The 16,314-nt window shown below is 47.1% G+C and overlaps 1 protein-coding gene across 1 annotated transcript in view; it reads right to left on the bottom strand.

The window, feature by feature from the left end:
• The window catches only part of DNAH8 (dynein axonemal heavy chain 8), a 406,563-nt gene that overhangs the window by 232,240 nt on the left and 158,009 nt on the right, over nucleotides 1–16,314 (bottom strand). Inside the window, exons 35-36 of the mRNA XM_054978191.1 lie at nucleotides 15,518–15,620; nucleotides 1,051–1,155 (exon numbers count right to left, since the gene is read on the bottom strand). Of these exons, the coding sequence (XP_054834166.1) occupies nucleotides 1,051–1,155; nucleotides 15,518–15,620 (208 nt within the window). The remainder of the gene's footprint in view (nucleotides 1–1,050; nucleotides 1,156–15,517; nucleotides 15,621–16,314) is intronic.

Raw genomic sequence — 16,314 nt, 5'->3', positions numbered from 1 at the left:
AAGCCTTCCCCTAAAACCTCAATCTGTGAGGGGTGAGTGGGGGGCATGGTGGGTAGTCCTGGCATCTGTCCCCTAGGAGATATGGTCTACCACTCACAGCTTCACCATGGCTTTGCAAGGTGAGTAGACCTTCCCTCCATCCTCTTGGAGGCCAGGTCTACTCACCACAGTTTTGTGAGATGGGTAGACCTGGTTTCTGGACTTGTGGCTTTGCAAGGTGAGTGGACCAGGCCTCGGGACTGATGTAACCCAGATCTACCTGCCATAGATTTGCAGGCAGGTAGATTTCGTCTCTCAGAGGCCAAGTTGATGGGGAGGAAGGTGGGGAAACGCACCTCCCAGGGCACACTCCCTGATGGTGCAGTGCACTTCTGCGTGCTGCTGTAGGACAATTTCAGCCAAAGCAGGCCCAATTTGACCCACTGCAGAACGCAGGAGCATTCTAGGGTGTTTTTCACCCCCCCCCCAGGCAGCACTCTTGGGCTGTGGGGTGCAGGAGCACTCCAGGACCCTTTCTGCCCCCACCTGGCAGTGCTCCTGGGCTCCACAGCAGCCTGTTTTGGCCTGAATCAGGGCCAAATTTGGCAGCTCAGTGGTGCAGGAGTGCTTTGGGCCCCTTTTTGCTCCTCCTGCAGTGTTCCTGGGCTCTGCAGCAGCTGGAATCAGGCCCTGGATCAGCCAGAGGAGGGAAGGGCCTGCCTGCCTACCAAGCCCTCTACAGCCTGATTGGGTTAAGGATGCGGCAGGAGGGACAGGCCCGCCTCCCAGCCCTTCCCCGCTTTGATAGGCTGGTTCTGATGCCCCTCCCCAGCCCAGATTGGGGCACTGGTGATGGGACATTGCCAGGCTCGGCCACCCTGCCCTCCCCAGATCGAGCCACAACAGAGGGAGAAATGCCAGGCTTGACCACCCAACCCTCCCCTCAACTGGATCAGGGCGTGATGGAGGCAGCAATGCCTTGCCTGCCTGTCCTGCCCTTTCTCGAGCCCATTGTATTTTCCCCCCACAATGGGTTTTGTTGCTAGTTAAATAATACATTTTTTAAATTACAGGAATTTTTTCTCCTTCTCTTGATATGACAGCCATTATGCGATCATAATCCTTGGGATGAAATTCCACTTCGTTTATGTTGTCTGATAAACCAGGCAGATGTGGCTGAAAGAAAAAAACAAATCAGTGGAAATGTCTAGGCAGGATATTTTCACAAATGGGCTCAAATTCCTTAAAAAGTATGAAATCAGAATTTAAGAACCTAAAATGTAGCGATGATAGTAATGACCTGATTACAACAGTAATCTGTAATAATCTGTAATAATCTGTAATAATCAACAGTTTACACCACAGCTAAGGATTCAACCAAATTTAGTATGGACCCAGAAGAATGTAGGAGGTAATGCACAAGTTTTTCTTGAATCCCTCCTGAAATGAAATCTTGCCCTCAAGTTATAGTTAACTTATGGTGACCCCAGTGGGATTTTCATGGCAAGAGACTAACAGAGGTGGTTTCCCATTGCCTGCTTCTGCAACCCTGATCTTTGTTGGAGGTCTCCCATCTGATTGCTAACCAAGGTTGACCTCCCTTCTTGGGGGTGGGGGGCCTGGCCACCAGCCGGTGCCCCCCCGTGCCCGCCCCCACGGCCCAATGGGTGGCCACCGTCACATCCCGTACATGAGTGATGTTGGTGGCCACCTCCTGCTCATGGGCTCGGGGAGGCAGTCAGCTGCCTCCCTTTTGGGGGGGGTTGGCCACCAGCTGGCAGCACCCTCCTATGCTTTTTTTTTTTTTTTGTAAAATTTTTATTGGGTTAGAACATTAATATTTTTACATTACATTGCATTCAATTATCCCCTAATTTTTCGTTTCTAACCCCCTCCCTTTCCCCCCCTTTTGTTGACTTCCAACAGCTTTCCCACCCTCTGTCCCTTTTCCCTTACTTCTATTAATTTCCTCTATCTAAAACAAATATATATTCTCCATTATATTAAGCAGTACATCTTTAACTCTTTTACTTACTAAACATCCAAACTATACTTCTTTAGATAAACAATTTATCCCATTTTCCAGTTTTGAATATTTCTGTATGTCATAAACCATAAAAATTTCCCACATTTAAATCAAACAATTTGATTTGTTCTCTCTATATTAATCATTTCTTCTTTTTATAGTATTTCTATATAACTCATCACATAGTCAGTCATTTTAACTCTTCTATACATTCAGTTTGGTGCATATAAGTCTTATCAAGTAAAAAAAAATATTGTTAATTACTCAATCCTCATGTTTAAACCGTTAATTATTCTCTATCAATATTCTATCAATTAACCTTTACATATCTATATATATCTCAATCAATTAATTAATCTAACTGCTTATAAATTCACATTTCTCTTCCTCCCCCGGTAAAGTCACCCCTCTCTTTTATACTTTTATTGTACTTCAGTAGTTCTCAAACTGCCACAGTTTTCCTCCCACCTCCCACTTCTTCTCCAGATATTGTTTCAGCTTCTCCCAGTCTGTGTTAAACTGCCCTGAGTCCAGATCTCTCAGTTTTCTTGTCATCTTGTCCATTTCAGCCATATACAGCAATTTGTAGATCCAATCTTCAATAGTTGGCACTTCTTGTACTTTCCATTTCTGCGCATACAAAAGTCTAGCTGCTGCAGTCATATAAAATATCAACGTCCTATGGTGGGCTGGGATTCCCTCCATTCCCAAGTTTAGCAGCAGGAGTTCTGGGTTCTTATTTATTTGAAACTGTAAAATTTCACTCATTTCTCTTATTATTTCCCCCCAGAACTGCCTAGCTACCTCACACGACCACCACATATGATAGAGGGAGCCCTCATGCTTTCTACATTTCCAGCATTTATTAGAAGTGTTCAAGTTTCCTAGCGCAATCTTCTTTGGTGTCATGTACCAACGATAGATCATTTTGAAAATGTTCTCTTTAATATTAATACATGTCGTTGTCTTCATTGTAGTTTTCCACAAGTATTCCCATGCCTCCATTGTTATTTCTTTATTAAAATTTATAGCCCATTTCACCATTTGTGTTTTAACTGTCTCATCCTCGGTATACCATTTCAACAGTACTTGGTATACCTTGGATATTCTTTTCTTGTCCTCTTTAAAAAGGGTCTGCTCTAGTTCCGAATTCTCTGTTCGTATACCTCCCTTTACAGAGTCCGAGTTATACAAATCTCTGATCTGTCTATACTGGAACCAATCGTAGTTCGGTGATAGTTCCTCTTGCGTCTTTATTCTAAGTTTAGACACTTCAGTTTTAGTTATTTCTTTGTACGTTAAACATTGTTGTTCATTATCAACAGCTCTCGGATCTATCACCTCGTATGGAACCACCCACAAAGGGGTTCCTTCTTGTAGGTAAATTCTGTACTTCTTCCAGATTGTATATAAACTTCTCCTTACAAAATGATGCAGGAACATCGAGTTGACCTTTACTTTGTCATGCCATAGGTATGCGTGCCATCCAAAAATTTTTTTATATCCCTCTAGGGCTAATAGTTTCTTATTCTTTAATGTCATCCACTCTTTTAACCAAACTAGGCAGATTGCATCATGGTAAAGTCTCAGGTTGGGCAGTTGCATTCCGCCTCTTTCCTTTGCATCTTGTAGAACTTTTACTTTCACTCGAGGCTTCTTGCCTGCCCAAACAAAATCTGATATTTTCCTCTGCCATTTTTCAAATTGTTTAGAGTCTCTGATGATTGGTATTGTCTGTAGCAAAAACATTACTCTTGGTAACACATTCATCTTAACTGCTGCAATCCTGCCCAACCATGACAAATTCAGTCTATTCCATTTGATCAAGTCTCTCTCTATCTGAGTCCATAATTTTTCATAATTATTCTTGAACAAATCTATATTTTTTGCAGTCAGCTCAACTCCCAAATATTTCACCTTACTAGTTACTTCACAGTCCGTTGTTTCCATTAACAATTGTTGTTTCTGCTTAGTCATGTTTTTACATAATATCTTTGACTTCTTTTTGTTAATGAAGAAACCTGCCAAGTCACCAAACTCCTTGATCTTGTCTATCACTTTTGGCATGTTCTCCAATGGATCTTCTACAATTAACATTATGTCATCTGCAAATGCTCTAACCTTGTATGAATAGTCCTTTATTTTTATTCCTCGTATTTCCTCGTCTTGTCGTATTTGTATCATCAGAATCTCCAATACTAAAATGAACAACAATGGAGATAACGGGCAACCTTGTCTTGTTCCTTTACTAATCGTCAATTTCTTGGTCAGTTCATCATTCACTACAATTGCTGCAGTCTGGTCTCTATAAATTTCTTTAATTGCTCTGATGAATCTTTCTCCCAATTGTAGCTTTTCCATAGTGGCAAACAAAAAATCCCAGTTTAAATTGTCAAACGCTTTTTCAGCGTCTACAAAGAAGAAACCAACCTCTTTGTCACAACGCTTATCATAATATTCAATAGCATTGATCACTGTCCTTAAATTGTCTCTTATTTGTCTGTCTGGCAAAAAGCCTGCTTGTTCCTCCTCTATGACTTCCGAGAGCCACCCCTTCAGTCTCTCCGCCAATATCTTCGTAAAAATTTTATAATCATTGTTAAGTAGTGATATAGGTCTGTAATTTTTCACGTTAGTCAAATCTTGGCCCTCTTTTGGGATCAATGATATATTCGCTTCGCTCCAAGTGTCTGGAATTCTTTGATCCCTAAAAACTCCGTTCATCACCTCTTTTAGGAATGGTGCCAGTTCGTTGGCCATTGTCTTATAAAATTTAGCCGTAAGTCCATCTGGCCCTGGCGCCTTTCCTAGATTTGCAGATTGTATTGCCTTACTTATTTCCTCATCAGTTACTTCACTATTCAACTTATTTCTCCAAGCTTCCGAGATCTCTGGAAGTTTGGTTTTCTCCAAATATGATGCTATTGATTCTTTGGTTACTTCTTTTTTATTATACAGCTTAGCATAAAATTTATAAAAGGCTCTACTAATGGTAGTCTGCTCCAGGTACGTTTTATTTTCTTCACAGATTTTATTTATTATTTTCTTTTCCCTTTTCTTCTTCAATTGCCATGCCAAATATTTCCCAGGTTTATTAGCACCCTCAAAAGCTTTTTGATTCAGTCTTTTAAGGTTCCACTCCAATTCTTTATTACTCATTGCTGTTAACTGTTCTTGAAGAATTTTAATTTCCTGATGTATTTTCTTTTTCCCTGGTCTCTTTTTTAACTGTATTTCTTTGGCCTTTATTTTCTCCTCAATCTCTTGTCTTTTCTCCTCTTTCTTTTTCCTTGCTCTACCATTTAAGTCCATTAGTATGCCCCTTACAACCGCCTTGTACGCGTCCCAAACTTTACTGGTTGGTACTTCTTTATTCACGTTATATTGTATAAAAAACTTTGTCTCTCTTCTCAATATTTCCATATTTTCACTTTCCTGTAGCAAGTCCTCATTTATTCTCCAGGCTTTCCTTTTTCTCCTTTTTCCAAATTTCCACATAATTGGATTGTGATCTGAGCCTACCATCGGCATTATTTCTACCTCCTTAGTCCATAACGCTAAGTCCTTTGAGGCCCAGATCATATCAATTCTTGATAATGTAAGATGCCTTGCAGAATAAAAAGTAAACTGTTTGGTTTTAGGATATTCTCTCCTCCATACATCTTCGAGAGTCTCTTGTTGAATCAACTCAAAAAAAAGCTTTGGCAATAGTCCTCTTTTCTTTTGTGCTGTTGTAGTCTTTTTATCTAGTTCCAAATCTGTCACTCCATTAAAATCTCCAGCAAGAATTATCTGGTCATATACAAGATCGTCTAAATGCTTCCTTAAATCCTCAAAGAAGCTTTCCTTTGCACCATTAGGTGCATAAAGTCCGACTACCAACACTCTCTTTAAATTCCAATTACATTCCACCGCTACAAATCTAGCTTCCACATCTCTCATAACAAATTTTGGCTGCAGCTCCTCTTTTATGTACAACACCACTCCTCTTTTTTTCTTGTTAGAGGCCGCTACAAATTCTTTGCCCAATTTTCCAGATTTTAAATATTTTACATCCTGTTTTCTAATATGGGTCTCCTGCAAACAAACAATATCACATTTTTGTTTTAGTAGCCAATGAAAAATATTTTTCCTCTTATTCGGTGAGTTTAGTCCATTTACATTCCAAGATAATACATTACACTCCATATTCATGGTTTTGTTGGTAAGTCTTTTTCATTGTCCTTGATAAATCTCTCCATCTCCCGCTCAGATCTGATGCGTTTTTTTGCCCCTCCAAACTCAAAGGACACTCCTTCCGGTAACTCCCATCTGTATCTGATATTCATGTCCTTCAAAGTTTGAATTAGCACTCTATATTTTTTCCTGTCCAGTAACACTGATCTGGGCAGTTCCTTCATTATGATAATCGTCTTGCCATCAATCTCCAATGGATCTTGAAATTGTTTTGTCACAATCCTCTCTTTCATGTTTCTAGTTGTAAACTGCACAATCACATCCCTTGGTAGTTTCCTCTGGGTTGCAATTCTCGAGTTCACACGGTACGCCACATCTAGGATAGCCACAATTTCCTCCTCCTCCTTCCCCAGGTAATCAGCCAACACCTCAGTCATCTGTTCTTGCGCTGACTTCCCTTCCACTTCTGGCAGACCACGAAAACGAAGCTGCTTCTCCATGTGTTTAGTTTCTGCAACTGACATCCTCCCCTTCACCAGTCTCATCTCTGTTTGTTGCGTTTCTATTAAATTCTCCATCGCGTCTTCTACTGTTTTAACTCTCTGCTGCGTTCCTTGTAATTCACTACTAATCGTTTCCACGCCTTTTTTCACTTCTGACAGCTCCGACTTTACTGTCTGTGTAACTTCTTTGACCTCTTTAATAAGCTCCAATTTCGTGTCCTTAAGTTCTTTCATCATGTCTATAAGCTTTTTGTCCAAATTTTCTATTGCCGATTGCCACTCTTTTTTCGACATCGTGGGGCTTGCTTTAGCTCGCTCCCACGAATCTGCTCTCTTCCTTAGCTCCGTGGCGTATGTTTAAACGTTTTCCTTTTTTTCAAATGTCCCAATCTTTGCCAAAATTAATTTTTTGTATCCAAAATGTCGGGCGTCTTTTCTCTATGGTTTCTCTATGTTATTGTAATCCAAGATGGCCTACTTCCTCTTCCGCTGAAGCCGCGACCCTTCCCTTTTCAAAAATGGCGATTCCCTACTTCCTGTCCGTCGGCAAGGGCCGCTTCCCTCCAGCCACTCTATTGTTGTTACGCACTTCCTGTCTCCCGTCTTCCCACAGCAGGTCTCGCGATGGTGTCTTTTTCCCACAGCTCCAAAACCACAGGTATTCAAAACAATAGTCCGATTTTTGCAATAACTTCTTTAAATTTAGTCTCTTTTAAAATACAACTCCTGCCGAGTCTTCACCTCCTTTTCACTAGTCTGTTGCAGTTTAAAAATCTACTTTCTTTCCTCTCTGTTTTTATCAATCTGTCCCGTTTCAAGAGATAGCGATCTTTACCTTCTCTTCAACTTTCTCGGGTTGTAATCGCTGTTTCGATCTTAAATTCTCCTCTCGACTTCCCTCCCCGATCGAAGCTTGGGTATGTAGGTCTTATGCCAGCCGAATTGGCCCCAGAACTGCCGCAGAGATTATAGCCGACCCGTCGCAAGGTGGGACCTCAAGGATTGGGGGGGAGACTCCTTGAGTAGAGCCCCCCCTCATCCGAGATCTAGCTCACCCTAGGGTCTTGAGCGTTCTTTGCCTGCTCCCCGCCTGAGAGCAGTCGGCCGCGGGTTATTTTCACCCCTCCGGCCGGTTAAAACGGCAGTCCGGTCAGCTCCGCAAATGGAGCTGCGTTAGACCTCCATGAATCCCAAACCGGAAGTCAGCACCCTCCTATGCTGACCCGCATGCCCAAGGGGCAGCCACCATCATGTCCGGCACATGGGTGATATTGGTGGCCACCTCCACTTCGTGGTCTCAGGGATGCGGTTGGCTGCCTCCCTTCTTGGGGGCAGGGGGTTTGGCCGCCAGCCAGCGGCATCCCCTTGGTGTCTGCCCACATGTCCCAATGAGCAGCCACCATCATGTCCGGTGCATGGGTGACGTTGGTGGCCACCTTCTCCTCCCCATGGTTGGGGAGGGTAAGACTAAGTCCCGCAGATGGAGCCCAAGTCCCATGCTTATGATCTCAACTGCGTGAGGCCCCTCCACCCTAGAAGACATGGCAGCCGACCAAACAAAACCCACCTTAACCTCTGCAGCACACAATTATTATCATAGTATTTCATATCATTCGCACATTATCAAAGTATTCGCACATTATCAAAATATTTCATATCATGTAATTGCATATACTCATATTATCAAAGTATTTCATTTCACATTGTTGCATATTCTCACATTATGACATATTATTACATTATCTGAGTAGTGGTTCTGATTCTACGGGCAAAAGACACCTCTGAGATGAGGCAGCAGTCACAGATGCCTTCCCTACCTTGGGGGTAGGCCATTCTAAGTCACAGGGGGATAGGATATGGTGGCCACAGACATCACTCACCTCCCGGCCATGGTGGTAAAGATGGAACCCCTTCCCCCTGGTGCAGAGGAGACTGCGGGTCCCATGGATTGGGGGCCCTCCCACCATGTTGTACAATTTTATGTGCAAAGCCATCCCTCGTGCTGAGGAGCAGTAGCCACAGCCATCATTCACCTGCTGGCTGTGGCAGCAAGGACAGAACCCCTTCCCCCAGTTGGGGAGGGGCAGACTATGTCCCTTCCCCTGCACTGAGACCACTGGCAGTACAGCTGAATTGTTGCCTGTCCCTGCGGACATCACCCCCTGCCGGCCATAGTGACAATGATGTAACCCATTCTCCCTAGGTCAGGGGGGTGAGGGATATACCAAGCACCATGATAGGGGACCCTCCCATGATCCTGCACAGCCAAATGTGTAACACTGTCCCTCGTCCTGGGCAGCGGTGGACACAGACATCACCCAACTGCCGGCTGTGGCAGATGAGAAGGATGCCTCCCCCTCCTTAAAGAGGAGGCTGTTCTGAGTCCCACCACCCTTCATGGTGCACATCCCATCATGAGCAGGTGTAGTTTATTGGAAGCAGGCAAACGGGGCCCTCAAGGGATGCCTCTTTCAGGGCTGCCAGGGGATGGACAACACAGAACACACACATAAAATTTTTCTGAGCCCCCCCCCACCTGAAGACATGGCTGCTGACATCACTCGCCTGCTGGCCGTGATGGCACCAATGGAACCCCTTCCCCCCATCAGGGGGTGAGAAACCAAGTCTCATGGATAGGGGTAAGTTGCACCCAGAAGGGACAGAGACATCAATCCCCCTTATGTGGAAGCCCTATCTCACCACACACAGACACCTGACTGGAGCAGGCAGGATAGTTGCACAAAATAAAGAGATAGTAGCCCCTACACATCAGGCCACTGCAGGAACGGCACCGTGCCACACAGGGTTCGTTCGGAACGGTCTAAAAATGCTGCTAGAGTGAGAGATTGAAATGGGGACTGGGAGCTAGGGAGAACTAAGGATTACCCAGCTGTGGTGTGGAGCTGGGCTGGGAAGATGGAGTGAAGGGTGGACTGCGGGGAGGGACAGCCCCAAAAGTTTTGGATGTGGGGGGTGGGACTGGAGGTTTCTCCAAATCCCCACCATTCCTGCTGAGACCCCTTGAGCCCCACCGCGCCACACACAGAGACCTCCCACACAGAGACCTGACCTGGGCAGGCAGGACAAGTGCACAAAATATAGAGAAGGTAATCAAATTAAAGAGAAAGAATGTGAGCCCTTGGCCGAGGTGCCCACTTAGCTTGGTCCCAGAGCCAGACGGTGGCCCTGAGATGGGGGGGATAGAGCCCTACCCCACCACAAACGGAAACCTGACCTGAGCAGGAAGGACAGGTGCACAAAATAAAGAGATTGTAATCAAATAAAAAAGAACCATGTGAGCCCTCAGCTGATGTGCCCACTTAGCTTGGCCCCAGAGCCTAGCAGTGGCCATGTGACGGGGGGAGGTAGAGCCCTATCCCACCACACACAGACACCTGACCTGAGCAAGCATGGGAGGTGCACAAAATAGATAGTAATTAAGCCCATAAGGAATAAGGAGAAAGAAAGAAAATTCCAGAAAAAAAGGTAGGCCTCAGTCAAGCTAGGCCCCAGCCTAGAGCAAGGCAGTGGCCCTGGGACTGGTGTCGGGTGGGATGGGGTGGAGGAAAGAAAGCACCCTTCCCAGAAATGCCAAGACTAAAGCTGAAGAGTAGAGATGGGCATGGACCGGCAGTCGCCTACGGACCGCCGGTTCGGGGTTTGTGGGCTTCCACGGACCATGGACCATGAACTTTTTAATGGACCAGCCCGGTTCGAGAACTGGTTCGATTCAGAAAGGCCTTGGTTTTCCCACAGATTTTCACTTGAGTCGACTTTCCCCACCAAAGGTTCTCATGTAACGCTCCTCGATTATCACTTTTCCAAAGAGACAAACAACAGCTTCCCCTCCCCTATTCTGACTGACCCTTACCCACCCTTGGGGGAAGGAGAGAGACTTGTGCTCCTGTCCAGGAGAGGTGGCTGCCCACAAAACCCACCTACATGGGGCTGCATCAACAATAGATGCCCTCCCCGGGGGTGGGGAGACCAACTCTCCATGATGGGAAATAAATGGATGTACTTGAGTGAAAGCCAACTCCGCAACAGGAGATCATGTCGCAATTCAAAAGCCCCTTGCTGGAATGGAAGGCACAGGAGGGATGGAAAGGATGTCTTCCACACCTTGAGGGAAGGAAACTTATGCTACCCTGTTCAGAGGGAGCCTCTTTGGGCAGCGGACAACGAGTCCCACCTCAGTGACATGGTGTGTCACATAGCAAGCAAGCTGACCTGGGCCACTGTCCTTGTCACTGGACTTTGGGGATTGACCCTCAGAGGGTCCCTTACACTCGCAGGAACAGGACGGTCGGTCACCGACGAAACCCACTTCACTGAACGTGATGCAGTCAATCAAGGAAGCTCATCATGTGCCTTAGACTGTTTTGTTAATACACAAATCATAATGGAAGTAGTAGAGTTTATGAAGAATAAAGAGGAGGTACTTAGAAGGTGCCAGGGACAGGGCTTGTCATCGGGAGAGGATACCAGGGACAGGGCTTGTCGTCACGAGGAGGATATGAGGGATAGGGCTTGTCATCAGGAGAAGGATACCAGGGACAGGGCTTGTCATCAGGAGAGGATACCAGGGACAGGGTTTGTCATCACAAGGAGGACACCAGGGATAGGGCTTGTTGTCACGAGGAGGATACCAGGGACAGGACGTGTCGACAGGAGGAAGACACCAGGAACAGAGCTTGTGTGTCTGCTTGCTTGGGTTAGGGACATGGCTCTGACCTGGGCCACTGTCCTCCTTGTCACTGGACAAATGCATATTCCTCTGGCCACAAGGAAGACCTCCTGCCAACAAGACCTGCCTCTGAGATGTGGGGACTAGACATGGGCATGATCAAAAAAACAATCCTGATTAAGCCAATCGTGATTCCACGGCGCCGCCAAACCCAAGTCACCGATTCTACCCAGTCAAGTCCCGTTTCCGATCCGGAACTGGGAAAGGGGAATCGGGAAGGCAAACGAGGGAAGGTGCCCCGCGGTTTCCAGCGCTATAGGAAAGGTGGGTGAGGACAGTGGCTGTCGGGCCCGGCAGGCCCAGGGAGGCAGCGGCAAGCCACCTCCCCTCTGGGGGAGGGGGATCTGGCTGCTCGCCAGCAGCACCCTCTATGTTCCCGGCCGCCGGGCCAAAGGGGAGCAGGGCGGAATCCCCGCCAAAGAAGGGAGGTGGGTGAGGATGGTGGCCGCCGGGCCCAGCAGGCCTGGGAAGGCAGCGGCAAACCACCTCCCCTCAGGGGGCGGGGGTATGGCCACTCGCCGGCGGCACCCATGTGTCCGGCCACCGGGCCAAAGGGGAGCGGGGCGGAATCCCCACCAAGGAAGGGAGGTGGGTGAGGACGGTGGCCGCCGAGCCCGGCAGGCCCAGGGAGGTGGCGGTGAGCCACCTCACCTCCGGGGGCGGGGGGTCTGGCCACTCGCCGGCAGCACCCCCCATGTGCCTGGCCGCCGGGCCAAAGGGGAGCAGGGCGGAATCCCTGCCAAGGAAGGGAGGTGGTTGAGGATGGTGGCCTGGCAGGTCCGGGGAGGTGGCGCCGAGCCGCCGCCCCTCAGGGGGCAGGGGGTCTGACCCCACAGGAGTGGGCTGATACTGTCATTGGGGGGGAGTTGACATTTGCTCGGTGGGCGGCCTGATTCCCCTGCTATCGTGTGACCGCACCTGAAGTTCCGTCTTAGCATGCTTACGGTGGCAGCTAACACTACTCACCTTCTTGCCTCGCCAGAAAGGGGCAGGGCATGTCACCATTGGGAGGATACGAGGGACTGGATGTGTCGTCGGGAGGAAGTGGAGGACCATGAAGTCCCACAGATGCTTAGTGTCCTTAACCGACGGTCCCACCACCGAGGAACATTTTGGCGGTGGCTGCCAACCTCACCCACCTTCCTGCCTCGCCAGAAACGATGAGATGGACAACAGTCGTGCCTTAGCCTGTTCTGTCATACAAATTATACTGGAAGTCGTTGACTTTATAAAAAATAAAAGGAGGTACTTAGAAGGTGCCAGGGGCAGGGCTTTTTGTCAGGAGAAGGATACCAGGGAGAGGGCTTGTCATCACGAGGAGGACGCCAGGGACAGGGCTTGTCGTCAGGAGGAGGATACCAAGGACAGGGCTTGTCATCATGAGGAGGATACCAGGGACAGGGCTTGTCGTCAGGAGGAGGATGCCAGGGACAGGGCTTGTCATCATGAGGAGGATACCAGGGACAGGACGTGTCATCAGGAGGAGGACACCAGGGACAGGACTTGTCGTCACAAGGAGGATACCAGGGACAGGAAGCGTCGTCAGGAGGAGGGGGAGGTTCCCTACGATCCCGACAGGCCAAAATAAGAGTGTGCTGGTATTCTCACCAAGGGGGGGAAAGGAGGCCACATTCACCCAGGGGAAGCCTGATCCCACAGCTACCAGGTGACCATACCTGAAGTGCCATCTTAGCGTAAACTTGGCGGCAGACAACCTCACCCACCATCCTGCCTCACCAGAAAGGATGGGAGGGACAACAGTCATGCCTTAGACTGTATGGAAGTAGTTGAGTTTATAAAGAATAAGAGGAGGTACTTAGAAGGTGCCAGGGACAGGGCTTGTCATCTGGGAGAGGGTACCAGGGACAGGGCTTGTCGTCAGGAGGAGGATACCAGGGACAGGACATGTCATCAGGAGGAGGATAACAGGGACAGGGCTTGTCGTCAGGAGGAGGATACCAGGGACAGGACGTGTCGTCAAGAGGAGGATAACAGGGACAGGACATGGCTGGAAATGTCCCCCCAAGTCATCCACTATTTAGGGAGTTAAAGGCTTAGAAAGAAGTGAAGCAGAGAGAGCCCCCAAAGCAAGCTGCCAGTCGCCAGAGAGTAGGTGTTTCACAGAGGCCAGTAGCAGTCTCCCCCTTGCACCTCAAAAGCCAGGCAGGAAATGTCCCCCCAAGTCACCCACTATTTAGGGAGTGAAAGGCTTTAAAAGAAGTGAAGCAGAGAGAGCCCCCAAAGCAAGCTGCTAGTCGCCAGAGAGTAGGTGTTTCACAGAGGCCAGTAGCAGTCTCCCCCTTGCACCTCAAAAGCCAGGCAGGAAATGTCCCCCCAAGTCACCCACTATTTAGGGAGTGAAGGGCTTAGGAAGAAGTGAAGCAGAGAGCCCCCCCAAAGCATGCTGCCAGTCATCAAAGAGTGGGTGTTTCACAGAGCCTAATAGCAGTCTCCCTCCCCTTGCATCTCATCAGCAGCCAAGAAAGAACGTGGGGGAAAGAAGGCAAGAACTCAAGCAGACAACGCCCAAAGCGGCCTTGCACCCACTGTGGGTCTGTGAGTGGGTTGGGTCAGAGCACAATAGAACCCACCGGCAACCCAGAAAAAAGGAAGAGATTTGGGGGGGGGAGGATTAAGCCCGAGAAGAACCCAAGGACTCGAAAACTGCAGAAAGAAATCAGAGTAACCCGATAGTGCGGTAAAAGGATTTTTAAAAAAGTGCTCTCAAGAAAACTAGAATTGAAAGGAGAAAAAAATTAAACAGGAATGGAGAAAAGAGAAAGCTCTCTTGCACCTGAAGCCCCAAAGCCCCAAAACCCCAAGGCACAAGCCGTGGTCTCACCCAAAAAAAAAAAATTCCCCACAGCAAGCAGTTGCTAAGCTTAGAAGCTAACTCGTGTCCCCGCGCCAGCAAAATGGAGCAGGGCTTCGCGCGCTTTGTCTTTTATGCAGAAAGGCTGGTGATCTCTGTTTGGCTGACAGAGCTGCCAATCAAGGTTTCCTGGGCTAAGATTGGTGTGTTCCAAACAGCGAAGGTGGCTCCACACCTTTGCCTAGGAAATTGTTTGAGTGGGAATCCTGGCATGACGGGCCAACACACACACAGACAGAAAGCCCCAATGTTCGGCGCTTTTGTGAGAAAAACACAAGCCCACAGCCCGCGTGTTCGCGAAGGACGAACTGGGTAAGTTCATGATGAAATTAGGTCTGTTATGCGGACTGTGCTCACCTCTACTGAAGAAGCTTTTCAGTTTTTCCAGCAGCGGCCAAGCTCAAGCTCTCCCTCTCTCTCTTTCAAATCCCATGCCCAGCAACAGCTCTGTCCTCACTCTCCCACTGTCTGCTGAAACTGAAAGCACGAGGCAGAGAGATGTGCCTTATATAACAAAGGGTCAGATAGAGCAGAACAGGAGCTTTCTGGTTGGCAGTCAGACCTGCCTAACAGGGTTTGGAGGGATGAGATTGGTGTTCCCATGGCTACAGAAGGCCCGTCTCCCCCCTGCTCTTGGCTCCCATGTAACAGAATGGGAGCTCCACGGTTGGAAGGGAGACCTGCCTATCAAGGTTAGGTTGACTAAGATTGGGGTTTCCACGGCAACAAAATGTCTGCAGACATTCTGGGCCTACATTGCCTAGGAAATCAACTGATTGGCGCCAGCCTGTCTGGCTTCACAAACCACTCACAACTCTCATAATTCAGGCCAAAAAGTCATGGAGTTCGTGGAAAACGCGGCCGAGAACTACATTTTCACAAACCATGAATTGGCCCAGTTCGTGCATTTTTTTTGTTTGTATTACAATTCATGCCCTCCTCTATTCCCCATTAGAGATAAAATAAACACACCCAAACTCTGGGTATGTGTACACCTAGAACTTTTTTTATTTCAAAATAGCAATTTTATCTGAGGGACAAAACTCTATTTTTATATTGCAGTATAATCTTGCAAGAACATTTACTAATGCACTAAAATGATAGAAATTAGAAATGAACTCTTATTTGTGAATTATATACTTTTATTTCTGCTTATTTACCTTTGTTCTTCATTTCGTAAATGCAATTTTACAGATATATCACTTGGAACATACCTGAATAGTGTGTGAATCACTAGCTTGTCCAAGTATTTCTAGAAGAGCAGGGTCAGAAATAAAAAAGAATCTGGGAAACAACAGTCTTTTCTTTTCCAAATACCTTTAATAAAAAGAAATATTTAAGACAAACACATATTTCCTATTTTAAAATGTATGTATTTTATCAAAATAAGGCTGCAATCCTATACATCAGTGATACTCAGTGGCTTGGAAGCCACTTGTGGCTCTTTGACATGTTACCTGTGGCTCTGCTGAGCATCATTCTCCAATAAGGCACCCACCTTATGTTTCAGGAAAGTGGGCAAGGCTAGTGAGAACTGTGGCTGGCATTGGTTCCTGGTCTGAAACAGCTGCTGCCAGATGAACAGAAAAGCTCCAGGCTTCCCTGAGATGCAGGCCTCATACTACAAATCAAAGTGGCTCTTTGGGTTGATGGTAATTGAGAATGTGCCTCTCTACAACCCAAGGAATGAGTACCACTGCTGTAAGTGATTAATTAAAAATTTCAACACAAGCTGTAAGTACCCAAGCCTATGCAATGGAGAACACATGACTGCAAACTGAGTTTTCAGTGTCAGTGCAGAGTGCATGTTGCAGAGCTTTGCAAGATTCATGAAAGGGTGATTGAAGCAAATAGATGGCTCTAAAATAAAGTGAACCAAGGAAAGTCTCACATAATGTATTTTGAGAGGAAGCAGCCTCTGACACTGACACTTCCTTGCCCCTACCACTGCTCCACCTCACCTCCCACTCCCAACTCAGAAGGCAGTTAGTGCTCCTTCCTCGTTGGTTTC

This window comes from Eublepharis macularius, chromosome 1 (assembly GCF_028583425.1).
Source record: "Eublepharis macularius isolate TG4126 chromosome 1, MPM_Emac_v1.0, whole genome shotgun sequence".
NCBI lineage: Eukaryota > Metazoa > Chordata > Lepidosauria > Squamata > Eublepharidae > Eublepharis > Eublepharis macularius.
The sequence above is the reverse complement of the archived record's forward strand: the minus strand, read 5'-3'. Positions and strand labels throughout refer to the sequence as shown.